This window comes from Meles meles, chromosome 1, assembly GCF_922984935.1.
Source record: "Meles meles chromosome 1, mMelMel3.1 paternal haplotype, whole genome shotgun sequence".
In the NCBI taxonomy this organism is placed as follows: domain Eukaryota; kingdom Metazoa; phylum Chordata; class Mammalia; order Carnivora; family Mustelidae; genus Meles; species Meles meles.
Genome location: NC_060066.1, coordinates 9,758,495 through 9,782,718, shown reverse-complemented (window position 1 = coordinate 9,782,718; position 24,224 = coordinate 9,758,495). Strand labels below are relative to the sequence as shown.

The following is a 24,224-nucleotide window of genomic DNA, read 5'->3' as shown; positions in this document are numbered from 1 at the left end:
CAGAGCAGCAGGCTGCCGGTACGTACTTGAGACTTGGTGGGGTCCCAGGACCAAGACTGGCTCTTCTTTAGGGGTAAGTGGCCAGGCTGTAGGGAGGTCACCTGCAAGGGGCATGAATGGCCGTGCAAAAGTCAGCATGAACTGGCCTTGGGGGATAACACACGATGAAGGAATAAGAGCAGTTTAAGGATAAAGCGTTCTCAAAGTCTATAGGGAATTGTAGCCAAGAAAAGGAAGAGCTTTATGCAAATCACGGGATAATTTAACAACATAGCAAGGCTTTTAAACTGCTTCACCTGCCTCTTTCCCTGTTAGAACCCATGAAGTCCAATCAATTCCCAGCTTAGTCAGCCTCCTGGCACCCTTGTCCCCCTACCCTGAGCCCCTACACCAAAGCCATGAGGTATTGGGTTTCTCTCTCCAGCTGAACCTTCTTACCTGTCTGTGGATATTTCGGGGCAGGTGCCTTGGTTGGACTCGGGGTTCGTGTCCCATGGGTGGAGGTTCCTGGGATGAAGTGAGAGAGAGGTAAGTCTGGGTTTTTTTCTTGGGGTGCCTGATGGGAAGGAGAAGCCCCATACTACTAGTCCTGCCCTAGTCAACCAAGGGTAGTTATTAAGTCAGGTACCCAGCAGGGAGGTGAGGATACAGAACTGAGTAAGAGATAGAACCCACAGTGGAGGCTCTTCAAGTAGAGGAGGAAACCAGCAAGTCCCAGGGGTAGCTGTGATACATTGTGTCGGATGCCACTGGAAATCAGCTAATACTTGTAAGAAGTGATGAAATGCATGGGAGATGCGTGGCGGCATGGCCCAGGCAAGGGGCAAGCACGGCTGCTGCTCAGTGAGGAAAATGATGCTTTTCACTCATCTGAGTCATTGCACACACTCACTCCATCTCCACGCTGATAAACTGTCATCTTCTTGATAGAGCATGGGCTCATCTCAGCAATTCTTTTGATCATTCATAAAGTCCTGGTTTAAGGACCACTTCAGGATGTGATCTTTGCTCTCAGGATCCTGGTCCCTGGCAAAACCAGCAAAGCAGCCTCCTTGTAGTGTGAGGGAGAGGGAGATGGGACAGGTCATTTCACTCGTGGGTGAGGTGGGAGAAGAGGGGTGAGGCCAACCTGCATGTGATGGAGAAGATGGAGGCTGGGGGCAGATGACATCTCTGAGACACAAGAAACAGCGGTTACCAAGGAGAACAAAGAGCATAAGAGCAGAGCAAAGAGCATAAGCAAAGCCCCAGACAAGTGAGCGGTAGGTGCTCGCCATGGACTGAGGGTTTCCTAGGTGCTACGTGCTGAGCTGAATACCTTATTGAAGCCCCCTGATTCAATCCTCACAGCCACTCTGAAGGTAGGTATCACCTCCCCTATTTTTGAAGGGAAAAAGCCAGGACTGAGAGAGATCAAGAGAACTGCCCAAGGACAGGCTGCATAGGTGAGTCAGGATTTCAACCCTGCTGAGTCTGGAATAAAGACCAGAGTGCATAGCCTCAGGGCTGTGCTGGCCGCCGATATCCTACCAGCCAAACCCCAATGTGGCAGCTTTTACTTTTCCTATGTAACCATATGAGGTATTTCCTTGATGACAGCTGTCAAAATTGCATTCCCAGATTTGTTGGTGCAATTGATTTTGAGCCTAGAGTCAAGACTTTGCCTTTATACCCTCTATTTCTTAAGAAATTTAGGTGGTTCCGCAAATGTTTCCTGAATGCCGGCTATATTTCATGGAACAGGAGATTAAAGACTCAGGCTCTTAAGGACAGGGAGGACGGTCAAGGGAATGGACACTAAGCACAGTAACAAGGAGTCTTATGATCTACTGACTGCGGTGAGCTTGAAAGAAGGGCCTCCAGCTGCAGGTGCCAGAGAAAGTGATTTTAAAAACAATTGCAATAAAGCTTTTTTGTTTGATTATATGAATAGAAAATATGGAGTGAAGGAAAGTAAAAATCTTATCTACTTCCCAGATATAGTCAAGGTTAATACGTTGTGAACTTCTTTTTAGTCTTACTTTGTTTTACTTTCTATTTTCTGTGTATATTTATTACACGCAAGTAAATACACATAGATACATAGACTTGGGAGCACATTTGACAATATTTTTCTTGCTTTTTATAACTCAGGCTTTCCTTACAGTACATGATTACATAGTAATGTACATATCATTATATTTGTGTATGTAATTAACAGGTATGCTACATTACATTGCATATACATCATGTATATGCAATTAATGTAATTCTATTAATACATACTAATACTACGCCAAAGAGGCAGTCTGGAGAGATCAGTCTTGGCTCCTAGTGGTCACTTATTTGATGGAAGGTTAAAAAGGGAAAAGAAGAAATTGGAAATTTCTTTTTTTTAAAGATTTATTTATTTATTTGACAGAGAGAGAGAGATCACAAGTAAGCAGAGAGGCAGGCAGAGAGAGAGGGGTAAGCAGGCTCCCCGCTGAACAGAGAGCCCAATGCAGGGCTTGATCCCAGGACCCTGAGATCATGATCTGAGCCTAAGGCAGAGGCTTAACCCACTGAGCCACCCAGGTGCCCCCAAGAAATTGGAAATTTCTAAGATGCCAAAGTGGCTCAGTCAGTTAAGCATCTGCCTTCAGCTCAGGTCCCGATCCCAGTGTCCTGGGATCGAGTCCCTCATCAGGCTGCCTACTCAGTGGGGAGTCTGCTTCTCCCTCTCCCCTCCACTTGCCTGTGCTCTCTCTGTCTCTCTCGCTAATAAGTAAGTAAGATCTGTAAAAAATATATTCAAAAAAGAAATTGGAAATTTCTAAATGGGCACATAAAAGAGGGCACATAGCAGAGAAAGGGTGTGGAAGATTCCTGCAAAGAGGGAGTTTTCATTCATTCATTCATTTGTTCATTCAAGGTAGAAAGAAAAGGGTGGGAATAAAGAAAAGGAAGAGAGAGTTCACTTTATGATTATTAATTATGATGCTAACTTAGGTTTTATAACTTTTCTGTGCATTGTATTTCAAAAATTTATAAAATTTTTAAAGACAGACAGTGCTAAATTCTGTTTAGAAATGGGGGAGGTTGGAGTGAGCATCCTCTCTTACCGGAGGTTGAGTGGGCCTGGGAGGAGCTGCCATGGGTGGCCGCTGTACTAGCTGGAGGCCTGGGCAAGCTCCTTGTAGCCGTGGCCTCTGCAGGAGATGATACTGTGGAGGACAGTGTTTCCCAGGGAGGCCCTGCAGGTGCCCAGGGCATGGGTAGTGTGGGAGTCCACGCCTGACTGCTGGTTGTCACCCATGGGGTCCTGGCCACCTTCCTGGTAGCTGCACATGGGACAGTAACAGGCCACTTACATTCTTGACCCTTTTGATTCAGATATAAAATTACCAAAACAGTGAAATGTTATTAAAGGCAAATGCTTTGTGCATGCATAAAACAGGTAATTCAGGGACCTAAGCTCTACCTTGAACTAGAATAAATGGACCAAAGTAAACTTTATTTTCCTAACTACTTATTTTAAGAAAGAAACCTCCAAATTCCTTAGACATCCAACAGCAAGCTCTCTCAAAGTTCAGAGCACATTTCTCATCAAATGACTCAGTGAAATTGTTATGGGGTTTGAGGTGAAGAGACCAGAGGGGAAACTGTTCCTGCCTCCCCCATGTTGTGACTTTAGGGGAAAGTGGCTTCACTTTTTTTTTTTTTAGCTTTCCCCTTAAAATGGGAATGATCATAATGCTAACAACAATAATACAATATCGCAGGATTGAGACGAAGGCCAATCTCCCCTGGCTGTTCTTTTAAACAATTCTATAGGTTCTCTCATTCATTTCCATAGTAGGTATGAAAATAATTGTTTTTCAGGTTTTTAAAAACTAAACCCCTTGGAGGCGGGGGTGGGAGGTTGGGGGAACCAGATGGTGGGTAATAGGGAGGGCACGTATTGCATGGAGCACTGGGTGTTGTGCAAAAACAATGAATACTGTTACGCTGAAAAAATAAATAAATTAAAAAAAAAAACTAAACCCCTTGGAAAATTTTAAATCTATATGTTAAGTAGGAACAATTGCCATCTTTAAAATATTCAAGTTTCTCGGGATGCCTGGGTGGTTCACTGGGTTAAGCCTCTGCCTTCAGCTCAGGTCATGATCTCAGGGTCCTGGGATCAAGCCCCGCATAGGGATCTCTGCTCAGCAGGGAGCCTGCTTTCCCCTCTCTCTGCCTGTCTCTCTGCCTACTTGTGTTCTCTCTCTGTGTCAAATAAATAAATAAAATCTTAAAAAAAATCAAGTTTCTCATCCAGAATGTGGTATATCGCTTTATTTATTTAAATATGCCTTATTACTCTCCCTAAAGTTTTATAGTTTTTTGTATATAAAACCCAACAATTTTCCTGCTAGGCATATAGCTAAGTATTCTATGATTTTTCTTGCCACTAGCAATCATATCTTTTGGGTTTTTTTTTTTTTTTCATATTATTCTGGGAAACTTTCTAATTATGCAGAACAGTCACGATACTAGAGTGTACTGAGGGGTTTCTGGTTAGTGACATTGGTTGCTTTCCCACATTCTGCAGGACTCCCATGAGTTCTCACCTCCTCCAGGAAGCCCCCTGCTGGGCTCTCTTTGTAGGCTACACTGTAACTACCAATTTACTTGCTCGTATCTCCCTCCCGGGTCTGCGCACTCAGGAACGAAAGGGAATGTTGATAGAGCTGTGCTTTTAGCAGCTAGCCTGGAGTCTCGTATTAAATTCATGTCTCGATGAGTGAATGATTGAATGAATGAATTCTATGACTCTGGTCCCTTGTCGGAACTCATTGAGATGGTATTGGCTTTTAATGAAAGCATTATCTCCATTGTATCTTATTTCCAAATAGCATGAGCATGTCTTTTCATCTTCTATGACATTACTGATGGCGCCCACAAAGGTGGTGGGGAAGGAGGAACTCGCTGGCTGGCTCGCCACGTGTGGCGGCTCTCCGTGCTAGCTTCAAGTCATTAGCATACTCTTGGCATCATTATCTAGCCAGCTACACATTCACCTAACTCTATCATAAAATGTTTTTTAAATTTAATTTTATGTTTTCAGTGTTCCAAGATTCATTGTTTATGCACCACACCCCGTATTCCATGCAATATGTGCCCTCCTTAATACCCACCACCATTCCACCACATAGGGTTCATTTCAGGAGAGACATTGCTAAATGCTTTGCTGAAACAAAATACATCATGGTATGATACACTTCACTTATGTAAGACATTCTTATTGGGGGATGCTGGATGAAGGGGATCAGGGAGCTTTCTGTACTATTTTTATCATGTCTTGTGAGTCTTAAACTATTTCAAAATAAAAAAAAATCATACAAATAAATGTTGGCAGGAGCTTATGCCAAAGATGCTCACTGCCTTTGCTTGTCTGTATCAAACTCACACTGGCTTATGTCAATCTCTAATTTCACGGATGCTGAAGAAGAATGGGTCGATGGAAAAAGGATAAAGGAAGGGCTTCACTTATTTATGTGAGGGAGAAGCAGGACAGGAAGGGAAAGGGCAAGTAATCTTCTTACCCAAGGCTGGGAGGGTGGGAGAGGGACCACCCTGCGTGGCCATGGCTGTGGCCCTGGCGTGGAGCTTGGAAAGCCTGTTAGTGCTCATGGCCTGCTCTCCCTCTGCAGGAGGAGTTGTCTCTGTCCAGGGAGAGGTCCCTGGAGCAGGTTCCCTGATGCTCTGGGCTCTGTGCAGGGGGCTTGTCCTTGGTAGTGTCTGCTGGCTTGTGGGTGTGAGTTTTGAAGTCACACCCCTGGGAGCTGTACATTCAAGAGAAATGGTCAAAGGCAGGTTTTATATGCTTGACACTTGGAGCACAGACTTGTCAAGCCACTGAAAGATTGTTGGACAGCAGACGTACTGAACGCAGAAATTTAAACCTTACTTGGAACAATACCATATGTCACCAAAGAGGAGTGTTTCTTTTGGAACGGCAAAGGAAGCTAAAATACCAATTTCCAAAAACACTCTGCGGAGAAGCTCTGTGAACAGAATGCAAAGCTGTCAGACCGCAAAGTATCATGCATTTGACATGTTTCCTGACAGAACCCAAATCCATCCAAGCCCTTCGCCCACCTCACAGCCCTCACCCCCTTGATGGCACTTTTTCCTAGAAGAGGGACAGGGTGGCTCCATGTGTCCTGTGCATCTAGAGACCAGAAGCAGAATTTAGGGGCATCAGAAGCTGCTGGGCAGAAGCTGTCTGAAAGACAGGTAGGTCACAACCAAGATAACAGGAAGGCTCAATTTGGAGGGAGATCTAGCCAGTGCCCTTGGACATTCCATGAAGACAGGGAGGAAGAGGCTCAAGTGTTCATTTGAGCTTCTAGCTCCCTTTGGGCAGCCTTTAGTGGTGACGGATGCATGTTAGGATGACAGGCTCCCATGAGGCCATGGGTCTCTTCTTCTGGGTTGACCAGAGCTGGCCTGCAGACCAGTGGATTCCAGGCCCTACTTACCCCTTTGGTGGATCACTGTGCAGGGCACATCCTGTACAAGTCATGTCCTGTCGCCTCATCTCTTCTCTCCTGCTTTACTTATGGAATAAGTAGTTCCCACACGCCCCAGAGGTCTGGTACTTGTTTCCATATCAACTGGACAAAGGGCTAAGTCCCTCACAATCAAACCATCACTCAGCCAAGTGACTGGCTATCAAACACACCAACCCAGCAAATACGTGTCCATTTGTCAAGTGGCATCTATCCTTCATAAAGGAGCATCTGTCCTTCATAAAGAAGCACCAAAGGGAGGTACAATTGGGACTGGCCTGGGAAGGTCACGGGAAGACTAAAGAAATGACATTGACACAATCCTCGGCTCTGTCCTCAGAATCGAGTAGGTAAAGGGAACCCACCAAATGCCCATTTCATCTCCACATCAAGCAGCATCATTCCATGCAAGTTGAGGTTCCTTCCTCAGTGTAACTAAGATAAATAAACGTAATTCCAATAAAATCAAATCAAGGCAACCCACTGAAGTGGAACTGGAGATTTATTGTAAATTTCATTTTACTCCAAGAAATGCTAATTAAGAACCTACTACGCACAGAGTACCATGCAGACACCCGGGGGAAGCAGACTGGGGGGCTGAAGGAGTTTGGATATCTGCCTCCAAGGACCATTCAGTGAGGAGACACACATAGAAGGTCACCTGTGTTCCAACCTGGAGTACCACCACGTCCAAATGATGGACTAATGTCGTGTTATAGAGTCGTAGATAACAAAAGACAAATTTTGACTGGGAGATTTTTAGGAAAGAGGAGGCAGCCGCTGAGCTTGTGATTGACAGACAAACTGGGGCTCTGAAATATGGAAAAATAGGGAAGGAGTTCCAGACCGACTGAAGTGGCACAGGCATGCAGAGAGATGCCATCTGCAAGAAGAGACAGGAGCTTCAATGTCATTTTAGCAGAAGATTCAAGGAAAAAGAGAGCAGATGAGGCTAGGCATGTTGACAGAGCAATGTATACTCCAGGCTAAAGGCTTTGGACCCTCTGTTCCTGACTTAACTCTGAGTAGTGAAAAGACAAACCCAATTGTATTTTGAAGACTATTGTTCTTGTGGCAACGGACGGACATTTTAAAGAAATATGAAACTGGGTCAAGGAAGACTAGTTCAGAGGCTACCTCAGGTCAAAGGTCGATGACAAGGACTGGTAGATTACTAAGGTAATCACAGCAGCATCAAATAATCTTGGAGGACCAGCCAGATTCCAGAAACTTTATTCAGCTTAAAGTGACAGTTAAGTGTAGGGGGCAAAAGCAAGGTCAAATGTGGTTCCAAAAATACCACTTGTGCCAGGGAAAAGGCAAGCAGATGGGTGGGAGTGTGTGCAGAGGGGTAGAGGATGGTTGGGTAGGGGCTGGGTATTATAGAGTGGCAATGTCTACAACAGGGTCAACTAATTCAGTTACCTACAAAAGCCAGGTAGTTAATATGAGAAACAAGTGCCAGGCGATAGGGAGCAGAGAGGGCTATGGAAAAGAGGAAGGTGTCTCTCCTAATGGGTGGGATGGGGGCAGTGCCTACTCAACTCCAGTAGAGTCACCAGACCTTCTCTTGTAAGAGAATCCAGAGATTAATCTTAACGGTGAAATTCTTTGGTTTTAGCACAGTGTAGCAAAATAAAACACCCGAGGGCAGCATTCGGTCTTCATTTTCCCAGCTGGGACCCTGGTCTGGAGACTATAGTAGAAGTGTAGTGGTTTCCACTCACCTAGAACACCAGACATGCTGCTGGTGAATGTGTAGTTGATAACAGGAGATTTCTCCGCCATCTTCCAGAAGTCAGAAAGATCCCTTCCTACAAAAACCACACCAACAGGATCGAATCTTGGGTTCACCTGCTAGAGGGTTCTGTTTAATTCTCAGCTCCGAGAGCTTGTCTGATGGTTCACCTGACTTTCCTGTCATCACACAGATGAAGATGCAGTCCGATTCGTTTGTTTGACTCACTATAAGACAAACCAGTACACAAGACTTAGCAATGGGTCTGAAGCTATAGGTCTGGCTGAAATGAAAATTCAGCCTGAAATCCTTAGCTCAGGGTGTTATAGGGAAATAAGGCTAACTCCTTCCTTTTAAGAGAGCCCTTTCTGGGTTTTTTTTTTTTTTTTTTTTTTTTTTTTTTTTTTTTGCAGGGGGTGGGTGGTACAGTATAATGTAATAATAAAGGGCACAGCCTCTGGAGTCAGCTTCTGGTGTTACAGCATCAACTCTGCCATTTACTAGCTATACAGCCATGAGTGAACTGCTTGATGTCTCTGGACTCAGTTTACCCATCTATAAAATGGTGACCATTCAAATTCCACAGTCCCTCATTTGAGATTTCCAAACTCTGAAATCACTGTAAGATGGAAGGTTTTGTGTGAGTTTGGTACCAAAACTTATTTGGTGGGAAACCTGACTTGACAGATGTGAGGCTATTTACAGTCTTTATCGGACCTGTTTAGTGTAAAGGGCCATGTTGCTAAATGAACGGGAGTGTGTTTGATTATGGCATGCTGCCGTCAATGGTGATGTTCCATTGTGTGTGGTATAGATGCCCTGTTAGACCTGCCAAAGTCTGAAAGTGAATGAATTACTAAATGTACTTGTCCCTTAAGATGCTGTCCAAAACAGGGCACCTGAGTGGCTCAGTTTGTTAAGCATCTGACTCGTGGTTTTGGCTCAGGTCATGATCTCAGGGTCATGAGATCAAGCTCCGCATCTGGCTCTACACTGAGCATGGAGCCTACTTGAGATTCTCTCTCTCCCCCTCCCTCTGTTCCTCCCCTTCTGCTTGCACCATGCTCTCACTCTCTCAAAAAAATTGTTTAAAAATGCTGCCCAAAGCAATGTAGACATTTGCTTGCACGTCCTTCAAAGGATAGCTATGATGACCCAGTGAGATAATGTGTATGGTGCCTGGCAAATAGAAGAACTCAGTAAATAGTCATAATAATAATAATTATCACTGTGAATGTGGGCCTGTTATTATACATATTAGCCGTGAGCAAGAGCATGGACTTTAGAGCCAGATCACCTGGGTTTGAACTGCATTTCTTCAGGATAAGCTTAGGCAAGTTACTTGACCTCTCTGTGCCATGGTTTCCCTACCTGTAACATCGGGATAAATATGTAATCACTCCACAAGGTTGTAGTAAGGGCCCAGTGAGGGAGTACACGGACAGCCTCTGGAAGAGTCCCTGTAGCTGATGAGATCTACTAAACTTTCTCTCTCCTTTCCCTGTTTCTAACACAGTAGTTGCTCCATTGTGCAGTCCTCCAGCTTTCTGATGAGGCCATGTGTGGGCAATTGACTAGATCTGGGCTTTGCAAAGTGGGTCTCTTGGGGAAGGCCACCAGCTTGGGGGTTATATGAAGGCACCTTGTGAATGTTTCCCAACTGCACATCGGACATGGGCTTGGGCTGCATATAGATCTAACACTAAATTCTGAACTGGCCTTGAGCAAAATAGGCAACCTCTCCAAATCTCAGTTTCTCATCTTTAAAATGTGAGTATAGCTATCTAGTAGAATCTGTTTTCTTGAGTTTGTCTAGAGTCCCCTAACTCTGAGCCTTGAATTCTTCCTCTAACTTTTTAGATACCAGTAATAACTCTGATTGGAAGACGGAGCCTTCAAATACTAGTGGTTGAAACTGGACCGCACTGGTTGTCTAAATAAAACTTACGCAGAAGTTCCTGGCAGCCTACTTTGTGGCAGGGCTTGGGGTAAGTGGTCCACTAGCTTTGATTATATTTTGATTACATTTTGCAAATATTTTGATTTTGATTAAATTTTGCAAATCTGCCAAATCTCCAACATCCCACCCATTTTCAAGATGAACACACCGGAGAGGATGGAAGTTGACTTAAAAATCTCTGTGAGGTAGCTGGTAGAATTTCCAACGACATCCACCAGTAGGGCCGTGAAATCTGCAAGAAGGATTGAGGAGATTTAAATTTCTGATCCAGGGACTCGAGGGGAAAAACATAGTGTATTTGGACTTTTCAGAGTAGATTTTATAAGTTTGACTTCATTCAGTGTGTTGAGGAATGTTAGCAATCATATAGAGAAATATTACTAATTATAAAGATGTCTTATTTCCAGGCAGGGAGAAAACTTCTGGATCCATAGTCATAATCCCCTTCCTCCCATTTCCCTCTCCCTCCAAATCACTCTGGGCCAACACCAAATGGCTGTGAAAAGCCATATTACTGAATAATGGTTTTTCTCATTTGTTGTCCCCTGTTATTGCCTCTAATTGCTTTAGAATACCAAGTCCACCCGACAGGAAGCCACCTAACAGCCATGCAACATGAATTTACATAGTTTTGGATTTTCAAAATGTAACGTCAGTGTTAGTGGTGGGTTATCAAGAGACTATAACTCTGTGCAAAACAGAACCAGGAACCGCTGTTCTTGTCTCCCTTGTTAATAAGGCCGATGGGAGGAGATTGGGAGAATTTCACATTTCAGGCTATCAAATCTTTGTGAACTTTCTCTCTGAAAGGGGTTTGAATAAGGGCCATTGCTTGGCATGGTAGGCGCCGTTGACCAGTGAAATTTCCCAGTGTAGCTCCAGGCAAACAGCTGCTACATTGTCCACTGTTCATTTATGGTTTTCCAGGATCCAACACGTTTTTGGTTTCCAGAACAAGGATGTGAATTCTAGGAGCCCCAACAGTTAAGGAAGAAGCTTATGGGTGTCGTCTGGTTAATTTCCTGTCATGCTTTTTGTGAAAACACTTCTTTTGCTCGATGGGACTATGAACTCGGGTTGGGGGCAAGCTGATTTGAAAATATAGAACACAAAGGACTGAAAACTCAGGGCCCAGAGAGGGTCCATGCAAGACAACCGACAGAACATGCAGCACAGGAGGCCGACAGGAGGTGGACACTTCTCTACGTGAACCAGAGCCATGGTGCGATCTTATCACACCTGCATAGATACATGGTCAATCTCTGGGAGAAGAGGCATGGTAGAACAACATGCAGGTATGGCTACCTAACCATGCAAAAGGGATACTAACTTGGTTGTCCTCCTTTCCAGTCTGTCCCTGGTCACATTGTGGAAACTGAGGAAGGATAGTATTTCATTATTTCTTCCATCTATTTTCTTCCTACTTATCAAATGTCTTTTTTGTTCTTTAATTCATTTATCTAATAAATATTCATTGAGTGTTTGCAGGGCACTAGACACCTGCTCAGTACTGGAGGATTATATGAGACACCATCTCTGCTCACCAGAAGCTGAGACTGGTGGGAGGCAGGGAAGCACCTAAGCAGACCAGTAAATTGTAATCTGCTACTAATACTGCACAGAAGCCAAGACCATGGTCCTGGAGGCAGAGCACCAAAATGGAGTCTGGGTTGTGCCCAAGTTTCAGAGAGATGATGGAATTTTCCCAGGGTCCCAGAGGATGTAGTGGAGCTTGAATTTGAACTGAGGTCTATGTTGGGCCAAAGCCCCCACTCTTCCTAATGTTCCCACTGCTGCTCAAGCAATGTCTTACTCAACACGCTGTATGAACTCTCCCTTCAGAATGGCTTTTACAATCTGTCTATATGGCTTGGAAGAAAACCAGGTATCATTACCTCAGAGACCCTTTTGTTTTGATGAAATTTGAATTATCTAATTTATTAGCAATATTTGCAATTGGTGAGTGATTTCTGACTACTATTATATATGCAAAGAAAATAGAGGAAAATGCCTTTTTGCCTATCCAATTGGTAATGATTTAAGAATGTGTCTTAGTACTTTGTGTTGCCAAAGGTGTGGAAAACATATGCTCTCAAACATTATTAGTAGAAGTGTAAACTTATGGTAGATGTCTTAGAGGAAATTTTAGCAATTTGAATCACTACAAAATTATTTCCCTGTCAGACAGCAATTCCACTTCAAGGATTGTGTCCTACAGCATAATTAGGCAAGTACTCCAAGTACTCCACGTACACAGGTATTCATCATAGCATTGCTTATAATTACCACAATACTGGGGATAAACTAAATTTCCATCAAGAAGAGACTAATTAAATACATTATAGTACATTCTTTCAACAATACTATGAATTCATATGGAGGATGAGACATATTTATATTCATTGGAATAGAATGGCTTTTAAGATGCACTGATTAAAGATGGATTATAAAGCTGCATGGAAAATGTGGCAGATATGGCTGATTGTCTCTCAATATCCATTCTCCCATCTTTTAGTGAGAGAACATGAAATTTCAGTTGGGCATATGGTGGCTTAACACAAAACTACATTTTTGAGTGTGTTTGCAGGTGGGTGAAGCCATATGACTAAACTCTAGGTGATAGAGCGTGAGAAGAAGCCGTGTGGAAGATTTCCAAAGTGTGTTTATATAGTGAGTGGGAATGTCATCAGTTCCTTTCTCCTCTTCTATGTGGCTGGAATGCAGATGTGGGGGCAAACCATTCTGGACTATGAGAACAAGGGCAATGCATCATGGGAGGCAGAGCAACAAACTAGAAGGAGCCTGGGCCACTTAACCATCAAACAGAGCAGCCCTGGTAGGTTTACCCAGATGGTCACACACAAAATCTATTACCTTCTACCCTCCATAAGACAAATTATTTTGGGGTCCTTTGTCATAATAGCCTGGCTTATATTCTAAATTATATAGAGAATACAGAGTAGGATGGGTAGATAGATGGGCAGATGAATGGGGCAGGTGGGACAGTAGACAAGTAAGGTAGATGACTAGTTGACAGAGGGCTTAGGTAGGTAGATCAGAGAGGTGGTTTACACCACCTTGGGTAATGTGATTACCTATGGATGTTGAGATTTTAGGTATTTCTGATTTTTTTTATTATATTGTCCCCATTGTATGGCATTTTGACATCATAATACATTATTTTTTTAAATCAAGAGAATTTAAGCTACTTTCATATAGAAAAACTAAAAATACACAAGTTCACCCTCACAGGGGGGGCTTTAAGTCAGAGTTGAGACTGTTCAAGTGAAAATGATCCAGGTCTGAAGAGTATCCACAACTGTATCTTCCCCCAGAGACTGAGCAATGGCAAGATGCTAGCCTGCGTACAGCCTCTCATGGTAGTGACCTGAGGGGAGTGGACACCAGCACATTGTGATGCGTCACCAAAAAAATTGTTGTGGCTTACAGAAGGAGCAGCACATTATTTTATCAGTGATAATGATCAATGGATCAATTATTTTCAAATAACCATTTCGAGTGTTTGGAAATATGATTTAGCTCACTGAGGGGAGTTAGAAATTCTTTCCCTACAGATGTGACTCCACTTTTTACATTTTATTTTTATCTTTTATGCACTCAGGGCAGGGACTCAGTACCCATTCTAAACTGGGCCCCCAGCAGGGACTAATGAGAGGATGAGGAAGCTGTGGTTATGGACAACATTTGCCCACGTATAATTTGTTGATAAGATTTGAAGGACCAGTTAAACAGGTAATGGCTGTGAGGCCTGGCATACAGTATGCATTAAACATTACTTATTACTCTCTTTAAAATGTTCACAATATTTGTTCCAGAAATTACACTTCAAAGAATGTATCCTTTGAAATTAATCTGAAAACGGGAAAAGTTTTAGGCACCAAGATGTCCAATACAGGAATTTTTACGTTAAGAAAAATCTAGTATCCACCCAAAAGTCAACAGCACATGGCTAAGAAAATGCTGGTGTTTCCAGGTTATGTAGTCATTACAAATGTTTTCAGAGTTTGGAATATCCTAGAAAATATTTTTAAGGTTGGGTCAAGTGAGAAAAGACCAGGAGGCTTTTCTACCTTCAGTCCTTACTTCTCTTACAATCTATTTGTTTTTAAATGAAAAGTCAAGGAGATCCTTTTAAAATATAAGTTAGATCACACCACTCCTCTGTGTGGATAATCATCACCTTGACATTCTTCTTATTCAGAGTGAAAATCAAAATCCTTACAGTGGACTATAAACTTCTACTTGATCCTCAGAACCCTCCTTGCTTTGCCCCCACAACTCTGAGCTCATTTCCTATGACCATCAGCCCTGGCTCACGTGCTCCAGCCATGTTGGACTCTCTCATCCTTACCCTGATGCCTGGGCTTTTATCTGAAACACTCTGGCCCTGCTACATTAGCAAAGACTTCCCTGACCATTCTACACACAGCAGCCATGCCCACCACCACTTCCCTCCTTACCCTTTCCCCTGCTTTATTGTTCTCATGGTTATGTTAGTAGCCAATACACCATGAACTGTTGGTGTATTCATTGATTCTCTGTCCCTTCCTATAGACCCTAGTCCATGAGAGCAGACTGTGTGCATTCACTTTGCCCAGTGTGGTACCCCCACACCTAGAAGAGAGTATGGCTAATATCATGTGCTCAGTAAAGAACCATTGAATGGGTGGATTCGTGGTGAAATATTAACTTTCAGTTTTACTTTTTGGGATTCTCTAAATAGAAGGAACATCAAATAATTTTAACTTTCAACTGTAAAAGTAATACAGGAGTATCCTAGCATTGAAGGATCTGGGGATGTCCTCATCCACCACAAAACATGCATCCTGATCTTCTTTCAGGGGTGAATGCCTACCTGGTGCCCACATATGTATCTCTTTACCAACGACAGTATATTCCACACGTTATTTTGTAACTCTGTTTTTTTTTTTAATTAAAAATGGCATGGAAATGTTTCCAGATGTGAGCCAAATCTAGCCACACCCATTCATTTATGCATGGCCTATGTCTATTTACTGAAGTACAGACTACTTAACCATTTTCCTAATGGTGGGCATTTACGTGGTTCTCAGAGTTTTCTGTTAAAACAACGCCGCATGAACATTTTGTTCTTGCCCCTTTGTTCAGACGTAACAATTTCTCTAGGATAAAAACCAAGAAAAGAACTTTCTGTGACAGCGGATGGGTACATAGCTAAGCACAATAGATACCATTGTCTTTTCTTATTTCACTCTAAGGAGAAAAAAAATAAGTCAAACTCATCTGAAAGGGGACAGGCAAAATCAGGAAAGCCACAAGGCTGGCGGGTAGCGCCACCCACCTGACAAGTCATTGGTCCTGTTGTTCACACAGTAGCAGTAGCGGGTGGGGAATTTGGTGGGATCCACAGTCTTTAGGTTGGAAACTGTGAAGAGACAGGATCCATAGGGCAGTCCTGACAAGGAGCCTGGCCCTGCAGGACCATTGCTCACCATTGCAGCCACCAAGAAGATTCCAGCAGCACTTACTGTTGTAAACGGCCACAGAAAACTTGTGGAAGGCAAAGGAGCTGTACGAAGTGATGCTTAGCAAGGAGAAGAACTTCTTGGTATCTGCCACTGATATTGAGATAAAAGAAGCCGTCAGACAGATGCCTCCTGACAATCATAATACCATCAATTAGTAAACAGATAATAGAAATTAAAAATACAATGAACAGGGTGCCTGGGTGGCTCAGTGGGTTAAAGCCTCTGCCTTCGGCTCAGGTCATGATCCCAGGGTCCTGGGATCGAGCCCCGCATTGGGCTCTCTGCTCAGCAGGGAGCCTGCTTCCCCTTCTCTCTCTCTCTGCCTGCCTCTCTGCCTACTTGTGATCTCTGTCTATCAAATAAATAAATAAAATCTTTTTAAAAAATATGATAATGAATAATAAAAGTAAATAACAAAATAAATAATAAAATACCAAACATTGAAAATAATACACAAAAATCACATAAAAGCAACCAAAAATGGCAGAAGTATGTGTCACTTGACTCTATTTCCTGATCAATCCCTAAGCCCTGACAATTCTCCCACAGTGTACTTGTGATCAGAAATGACTGCACACAGGCCACGTCTGGAATGCAGCTTGTTCTCCAGATGTTGCCAAGCCCCCAACTTCATTTGCATGTTTTCAGTCTCATCAGGTGTCAGGTAGGACACTGCATTCTCCATCTGAACACCGAGAAGCTGGGGTGCAGAGACCTGACCTGTCTTGACCATGTTGCAGAAGTGAAATGGGTACAAGGAGGAAGTGGGTTTGGATTGTGCTTTTTAGAAACTGAGGGTTGCTGGAGGGGAGTTGGGTGGGGGATGGGGTAACTGGGTGACAGGCATTAAGGCGGGCATGTGATGTGATGAGCACGGAGTGTTATATGCAACTGATAATTTATTGAACACTACACCTGAAATTAATGATGTACTGTAAGTCGGCCAATTGAATTAAAAAAATTTTTTTAAAAAGGTACCTTTTAAAGCTCTATTCAGCATTCCGTTCACCAGCTCTGTCAGGTTCAGGGCGGACAGATCGACCGACCTTGCAGGCAGCTCTGGAAGAGATTCGCAGATAATGTCACCGGCAGGCTTTTCTCACAACAGAAGTTTCCCGTTTCTGACACTCAGGCAGACGTGCCTCCTCTTTGGACATTTACTGAACTCATATCCGCAGCTGGGCACAAGGAGTTCAAAGACGAAAGTCACTGCCTGCGTTCAGGAGGTGACAGCCAGTGGCATATATCATGACAAGTTAAGATAAGAGATGTCCACATGAAGGACAGGGACACTTACTTTACGAATAATTTGTCTCTGCCTTTGGAGGCAGTTGGGATGGGTGGGAAATGCTTTTGTGTAATGGGAAGTTCAAGGAAATGGCACGAGTTCTCAATAGCACTGCATTTGGAAATGATGACATTATCTAACAGAAAATGCCCTGACTGGGCACCGACATCCCTGGGAGATTTTTTTTTCTTTATTCTGCAGTTCTGATGCTTGGGCACTCAGAGATTCAGGTTGAATAGGTCTGGGATGTGGCCCAGACATCCCCACCAAAATCGATCAACCGATCGATCAGCCTCCCAGGTATCTGTAGTGGGCAGCTGAGTGGAGAGACACTGTTGGGTTAAAATCTGTCCATCTCCTAGCAATTCCCAGAACATCCCATAGAACAGTTGAGAAGGTGGAAATAGTGGTTACTGCTCCTCTTTGTATTTTTACCTATATGATTGTTTTCAATGCTTGCTTAATGTGCATACATTTGTGTGGATCAGCTGAAGACTGGGGACATGCTGCACCAGGGTGTGGGGACTGTGAGTGGGGGTCTGGAGAAGTGGGGGAACTCCCTTGGCAGCTGGGGCCACCCACAGAGCCCTGAGGGAGGAGGGGACTCACCTGTGGTATCGAGAAAAGCCACCCCTTTTTCCTTCCTCTCTTCTCCAAGTCCAGATGCTGGGGAGAGAAAAGACTTCATGGGAGATATGGGAGTCTGCAACCTCCGGCTCAAGTTGAGGAGAAACATTGGGGACCTCTACACAGCGGTCTTGGGCTCAGTGATGTTCAGAGTCACTGGCTCTATGAAAAGGCAGCCTCCTCTCCTGACACTCTAGTCTCCTTGGACTGATCTTAGCCTAGAAGTCTACATTTTAATAAACAGGCAGGTTTAGATCCTCAGGCAGGGAGTCTAAGCTACCCCACCCCTTTCCCAGATCAGGAAACCGAGACTCAGAGTGGACAAGAAACCTGCTTAAACAAGAGAGGGCTGAACCTGCTTCCTAAGAGTGGCAGAGCAGTGGCCTTTCTGAGATATCGAGCCACCTGCCCACCCAGTGGGGCTCGTGCTCTCAAAGAAAACAGCATAGGAAATCTTGAAATGCCTAAAGTATGCATTCAGTCTTTATTCACTCAACAAACACTCACTGAGGGCCAAGAAATCAGGCTGGGTGTTGGGTCTAAAGAGGCTGAAGGAAAGGGGCAAGTCTCCAGCTCTGTGGGGCTTAGGGTCTACGTCTTGGGTGGGAGGAGAGACAGGCACGTGTAGTTGCACCCGAGGGCATGGTGGGATGCTGGGAGCTCCCCTGTCAGAGCACCTGGCCTGATCTAGGGGGGAGGAGAGGGCCTCCCTGTGGAGGGGACAGAAATCCGTGACCTGAAAACTCAGCTGTTTTGGACTGGGGGGCATTATGAACATCCTGCATTTGTTGCTATTCTTGTTGCCATGATTCTGTTTCCTGTTACATTCCGGGGGTGCAGGTGCTTTGTGTCCATTGGACAGATGGAAAAACCAAGGCAGAGATAAGCTGAAAAATGTGTTCCAGAGTTCCAGAGCAAGTCAGGAGTCAAGGCTAGCCTAGTTACCTGTCACACTGAGGACAACAGCCTTTTTTCCTTTTTAACGTCTCTGTTTCCAGACACTGAGATGAAAGTTCTCATGAATGAAATAGTATCGTGAAAGCACAGCCTCACAATTTATAACACCCTACAAGTCACCTTGTCCAGTATTCTCTTAGAAGGATCAGGAAATTCAGGCCCAGGAAAGAGAAGTGATGTACCTACCCCCTGTATCTAGCTGGTAGTCCTGTTTCCCCTCCCCAGAGTCCCTGGTAACCAGCTTTCTACTCTCTGCTTCTAAGAGTTTGATTATTGTGGGTATTTCCTAGAAGTGGCATTATGTAGTAGTCATCCTTCTGGTGCTGGCTTGTTGCACTTGTCCTCCAAGTGCATAATGTCCTCCAGCTCCATCACGCTGTTCTGTATGGCAAGATTATCTTTATTTCTTTCCACCATTTTCTTTTATATTTACTTCTTTACTTGTCAGAGAAAGAGAAGGAGAGCACAAGCAGGGGGAGCAGCAGGCAGAGAGAGAAGCAGCCTTCCTGCTGAGCAAGGACACTGATGCGGAATTTGATCCCAGGATCCTGGATCATGTCCTGAACCACCCAGGCATCCTGATTATCTCGGGCCAAATGGTAGTTCGCTGTATGTAGATACCACATTTTCTTTATTCATTCACCTGTGGATGGATGTTTAGGGTGTTCCCTGGCTTTTCAAGCAGCCTGTGGGAACTTGGATCTAGTTAACTTCTGTCTGCTTAAGCCAGTTTGACCTTTCAGCAGGTATCAAGCTTCCTGGTTAAATACGGAGGCTTGGGGTCAGAGGTAGGTGGGGGCTATGGTTCTCCTTCCCCACACATGGTTACCGGAGGAGGTGGGTTGTGTTACAACAGGAGGAACTCGGAGACAAATGTTTATGATCAAGCAGGTGCAAGGCTGGCATGCAGCCTGCTCTCCTGTCTGGTGCTGTGAGCAGCCCTTTACCTGAGCAGTCTACATGCCGCAGCCCCAGTGACATTTGTGGCAGACACTGACCTCACCGGTGACCTGGACAGGAAGGAGGGACCTCCGTGCAGGTGAGGGATTGGGGTCCTGTAGGCTCAGGAGCTGCAGGCTACAGGGCTGCTGTTCTAGGCTACGAGACTTGCAGGACTCCTGCACCTGTAAAGCCCGGATGGCGGGCCCTGTTCAATCTTCCTAACCAAGACCTGTCATTGAACACGGCTCCTTCCACCAAGGAAACCTCATTTCCACCAGTCCTTTTTATAATTGCAAACCTGTGGGTGGATTTTGCTAATGATATTTGAAGTGGGAACTCAACAGCCCTGAAGCAGAAATTTCTGAATGGAATGTCATAGAGAAGCAATTTTCAAAGAAATTGCCAGACGGAGAATGTAAAACTACTGGTTTCTTTCTGGATAAAAAGACCACCATAGTAGTATCTTTAAGACAGAAGGTGTTGCTACTTTTTATACTTTCTCATGCTTACTGTTTTAATCACCTTTCATCCTTTATGATTATCTGTGGAATAGAAATTTTTCCTCCATTTAAACAGGATGAAATTGAAGGCTCAAATAGGAGAAACATTTATTGAAAATTATGATGTTTAGGAGTGCCCAAGTGGCTCAGTCAGTTAAGTGTCTGTCTTCCACTCAGGTCGTGATCCTGGGGTCCTGGGATTGAATCCCACATTGGGTTTCTTGCTCCACGGGGAGCCTACTTCTCCCTCTGCCTCTCTTTCTCTCTCTCTCATGAATAAATAAATAAAATCTTTTAAAAAATAAGAAAATTACACTGCTTATACACAAGAAATTGGTACAACTGGTGTCCTCTGGGGAAGGAAAGTGGTTGGCTGGGGACCATTTTAACTTTATACACTTTTGTACCTTTTGCTTTTTGAACCACATGAGTGTACTAGTTAAAAATAAATAAAAATTAGGGGCATCTGGATGGCTCAGTTGGTTGAGAATCCGACTCTTGATTTTAGCTCAGGTCATGGTCTTGGGGTTCTGAGATTGAGCCCCTCAAGTCAGACTCTGTGCTGTTCGTGGGGCCTGCTAAAGTTTTTTTTCTCTCTCTCTCCCTCTTCTTCTCCCCACTGCTCACACTCCGTCTCACGAGCTCTACTAAAAAAAAATTAAAAATGAAGAGTAATCCCCCAACCCGCCCCCCATTATCCTGCTTGTTTACCAAGTTAGGAAAAGCAACCAGGCCCCCGCCTCCTATGTGTTCCTTATGTTGAAGTGCATTCACTGTCTTGCGGTAAAGCCAATTTCATAGAAATTTTTCAAAGAAAAAAGAAAAGATGAAGAAAGATGAAATTATTGCTAAGATGATGATGGCACATGACAATACTTCCCATTACGAAATCTTCCACGGTTCATAGAATGTCATGATCTTTGTGGATTTAATAAGATCATGAGCATCCAGATGTGCCATGAACCATAAGGCAAGAACAACTCCCAGGAACTATTCCTATGACAGAGTTTGGGCTATGGATGCAATCTCTGTGTTACAGATGGAAAAAGTGAGACCGGGGGAAGCCAAGGAGTTTGCCCAAGACAGAATGAGCTGGGCAGGAGCACCTGCCCCTTTACCTGCTGTAGGAAGGAAGGTCATGAACTTTTCTTTCTTGGCTTCTCCTTTAACAGCAGACACTAAAAGAAGAGATTGTTCATCAGAGAATTATAACCCAAATTTGACATCAGAAAGTATTTAATTCAAAATACTCATTTTAAAGATGAGAAAATTATGATCTGAAGTGGTGATATGTCTTGCTTAAAATCCCACACATAGTTCGTTCATTCAATTTAGTAATTGAATATTTACTGACCAACTCTAACAACACTAATGATTGACTGTTGTTTGGCGGCTGAACTTTAATAAGCATTGTGTGTGTTAGGTGCTGGGGATACGATGATGAACAAGTAGGCACAGATTCCACTCTTATGGAACTTACAGTCTAAGGCAGACATGAAGGAAAAGAAGACTCAAGGATTTTATTACAAACAATGTTGAATACTTTGGAGGGCTTTGAGGGTGGGTAACAAGGAGCCTGATTCATTTCCATGGCCGTGGGAGGTGATGCGTGGCTGAGACCTGGAGCATGAACAGTATTTGAATAGGATGTGAGTAGCTGAGGGGTTATTCAGAGTGTTGATGACAGTGTGTTCCCAGGGGCTGAAGTGAGCACAATTATTTTAAAGGACTGAGCAAAGGCCAGCAGTGATATAGCACAAAGAATGGAGGAGGCAGGGTACAATAGGAACTGGTGATGGCAACGTGGGCAGGGTCTTGCACAGCATGTGAAGGACTTGGGATACTGTCCAAAGAGAAGTAGGAAGTCACTGCATAGTTTGGGGTGGGTGGAATGAAGGAGAAGCCTGGAAAGTTACCTAATGAGTTGTATGAAAAGATCACCTAGGGTGATGAGGGGAGAATAGGTCATGGAGAGGCAAGAGGAGAAGCAGGGGCTGGTTTTGAAAGCTCTCTTAGTGATCCAGAAAAGAGAAGACAGAGGTTTGGGCAAGAGTTGTAACAGTGGAGGTGAAGATAATTCTGTTGCAGAAATGGGACTCAAGTTTAAAAAGTCAGAGGACAAAATCTGAAATGGAGAATTCATCATTGCCATTTTAATCAAACTCATTTAGGATTCTGACCTGAGACATTGGCTGCTGCCCTTCTCTGAAGCCTAGTGAAAATCCAAACTCATCATATGGAACAGACACTTTTTGAACTCTGAGTGGACCCACCTGTGTTCCAAAGGGACAGGACACATGTAAGACTCACGCATAGCCTCACTGGAGGACAGGGTACCAGGAAGCATGCCATGTCTGATACTCTGGCCCACCTAGAAGCAAGAAAACAAGTCCTTGGAGGAAACAGGTTGGATTGCTAGGCACATTAATGCAGGATATCCTTGAGTCATTAGAAATACAATCTGTAGAAGGCTTTTGATAGTTAAGATAGGTTAGGTAATGTTGAGATAACAAATTAACTCCATCATCTCATTGACTTAATTTAACAACAGAAGTTGATTTCTTGTTTATATATTAACCCTTGCTGCAAATTGGTGGGGAACTCTGCTCCACACAGTCACTCAGGGACCAGGTTAATGGAGCTACACTGCCTTATAGTTCTCTGCGTGGTCCCTGTGGGCAACTTAGTCATTGGTTCATTGTGACTGTGCAACGGACAGAGCTGGAGGATTATGCACCAACTCGTATATGCTCTGGAAGGCAGTGCCATGCTCACTTTTATTTAGAACCCATACCAGAATTATTCCGTGACACTGAATAACTGCAGAAATCTGAGAATCAGGGAGGAGGATGTATGCAAAGTCACAACCCATCAGTGTATCTTCCATGGGTTTTCTGGCTGTTTAACTAGGAAATACCCTCTAAATACAGCATCACTGCTCCTTATAAATAGGAAAATAATATACAAATGTATGAGAGTGTTCACTTTCCTTCCTTGTCTGCAGCACAGTGTGACAGGCGTTTGCTATACAGAACCAGCATAGTTCAAGCTGCAAAGCTGAGAGTAATAAGAATAATGGTGAAAAGTTATTGAGTGCTTTCTGTGTGCCAGACACCACACAGAATGCTGCCCCATGCAAGTAAGGTTACCATTTAGTAATTGCAGTATCTGTGTGTGTAAATATTCATGTAATGCCCATTTAACATATGGACTGCACAGACTTGCTCTGAAGACAGCAGAAATTTGCCATTGGTAGACAATGGAATAGACCTTGGAGAGAGAAAGAAAAGTCAAGAGAAAATGTCCTGGGGTTGGGAAAATGTCCCAGGAACTGAGCATCTTCTTAGCAAAATGTATTTGAAGAAGTTCTGCTGTCTGTTCGGGATGGAATCACCTTTAAAATTTTCTTGAAACATCCTGGTAAACATTTAAAATGCTTTTGAATTATGGGTAGATACTAGAATGGCATTTTTTCTAAATGCCACCCTGGACAGAGAGAGTCCTTAGCAGGGGGCAAGAGACTAGGGCTTACTAGGAGTCCTCTTATTCTCATAAATCTGTTTATTCTCTGAATCTGCTTTCCTCATCTGCAAAATGGGGCTAAGAAACCTAGTTCACTGGGTCTTTGTGAGGATTTATGCTAACGAGTCCAAAGCATTTTACCCAGCGTCAGGCACATAGTAGGTGCTCAAAACATATTCCAGTCATTGTGTGCTGGCTGGTGACACAAGGACATATCAGACATGCCCTTTTCCTCAAGCTGATCTATAGCTTAGAGGAGACATACACATGAGCAATTAATTCACACACAAGGCCAACTGAGCCATGTTCTCCACAGAGAGATTTACAATGGGGATGAGAGAGAGACAGACAGAGAGACAGACAGGCTGGTGAGTCCAGGACTCAGCACATTCTCCAGCAAAGGGGTATGGCGGTGAGGTAGGCAGGTGACAAGGCAAACTCTGTAAAGATTCTTTCCTTGTACCTCAACTGCTATGAAAATATCACCTCACCTTTCTGGGCTTTGTGTGTAAAGTGGACAGAGTCATAGCCACCTTGAAGATATTTCATGAAGATTAAATGAGATCAGGAAATATGGTCCCTAGCACAATCTCTGGACTAGGGTAGATACTTAGGAATCTTAATTCCTTTTTTGTTCTCTTATC

The 24,224-nt window shown here is 43.8% G+C and overlaps 1 protein-coding gene across 1 annotated transcript in view; it reads right to left on the bottom strand.

Moving 5' to 3' along the window:
• Positions 1-22,410, bottom strand: part of HHLA1 (HERV-H LTR-associating 1) — a 39,451-nt gene extending 17,041 nt beyond the window's left edge. Inside the window, exons 1-14 of the mRNA XM_046003922.1 lie at positions 22,332-22,410; positions 21,177-21,236; positions 17,642-17,698; positions 16,723-16,803; positions 15,745-15,828; positions 15,558-15,641; positions 10,365-10,448; positions 8,427-8,483; positions 8,243-8,332; positions 5,550-5,792; positions 5,414-5,446; positions 3,084-3,215; positions 439-507; positions 27-101 (exon numbers count right to left, since the gene is read on the bottom strand). Of these exons, the coding sequence (XP_045859878.1) occupies positions 27-101; positions 439-507; positions 3,084-3,215; positions 5,414-5,446; positions 5,550-5,792; positions 8,243-8,332; positions 8,427-8,483; positions 10,365-10,448; positions 15,558-15,641; positions 15,745-15,828; positions 16,723-16,803; positions 17,642-17,698; positions 21,177-21,236; positions 22,332-22,410 (1,228 nt within the window). The remainder of the gene's footprint in view (positions 1-26; positions 102-438; positions 508-3,083; positions 3,216-5,413; positions 5,447-5,549; positions 5,793-8,242; positions 8,333-8,426; positions 8,484-10,364; positions 10,449-15,557; positions 15,642-15,744; positions 15,829-16,722; positions 16,804-17,641; positions 17,699-21,176; positions 21,237-22,331) is intronic.
• Positions 22,411-24,224: the final 1,814 nt, after the last annotated feature.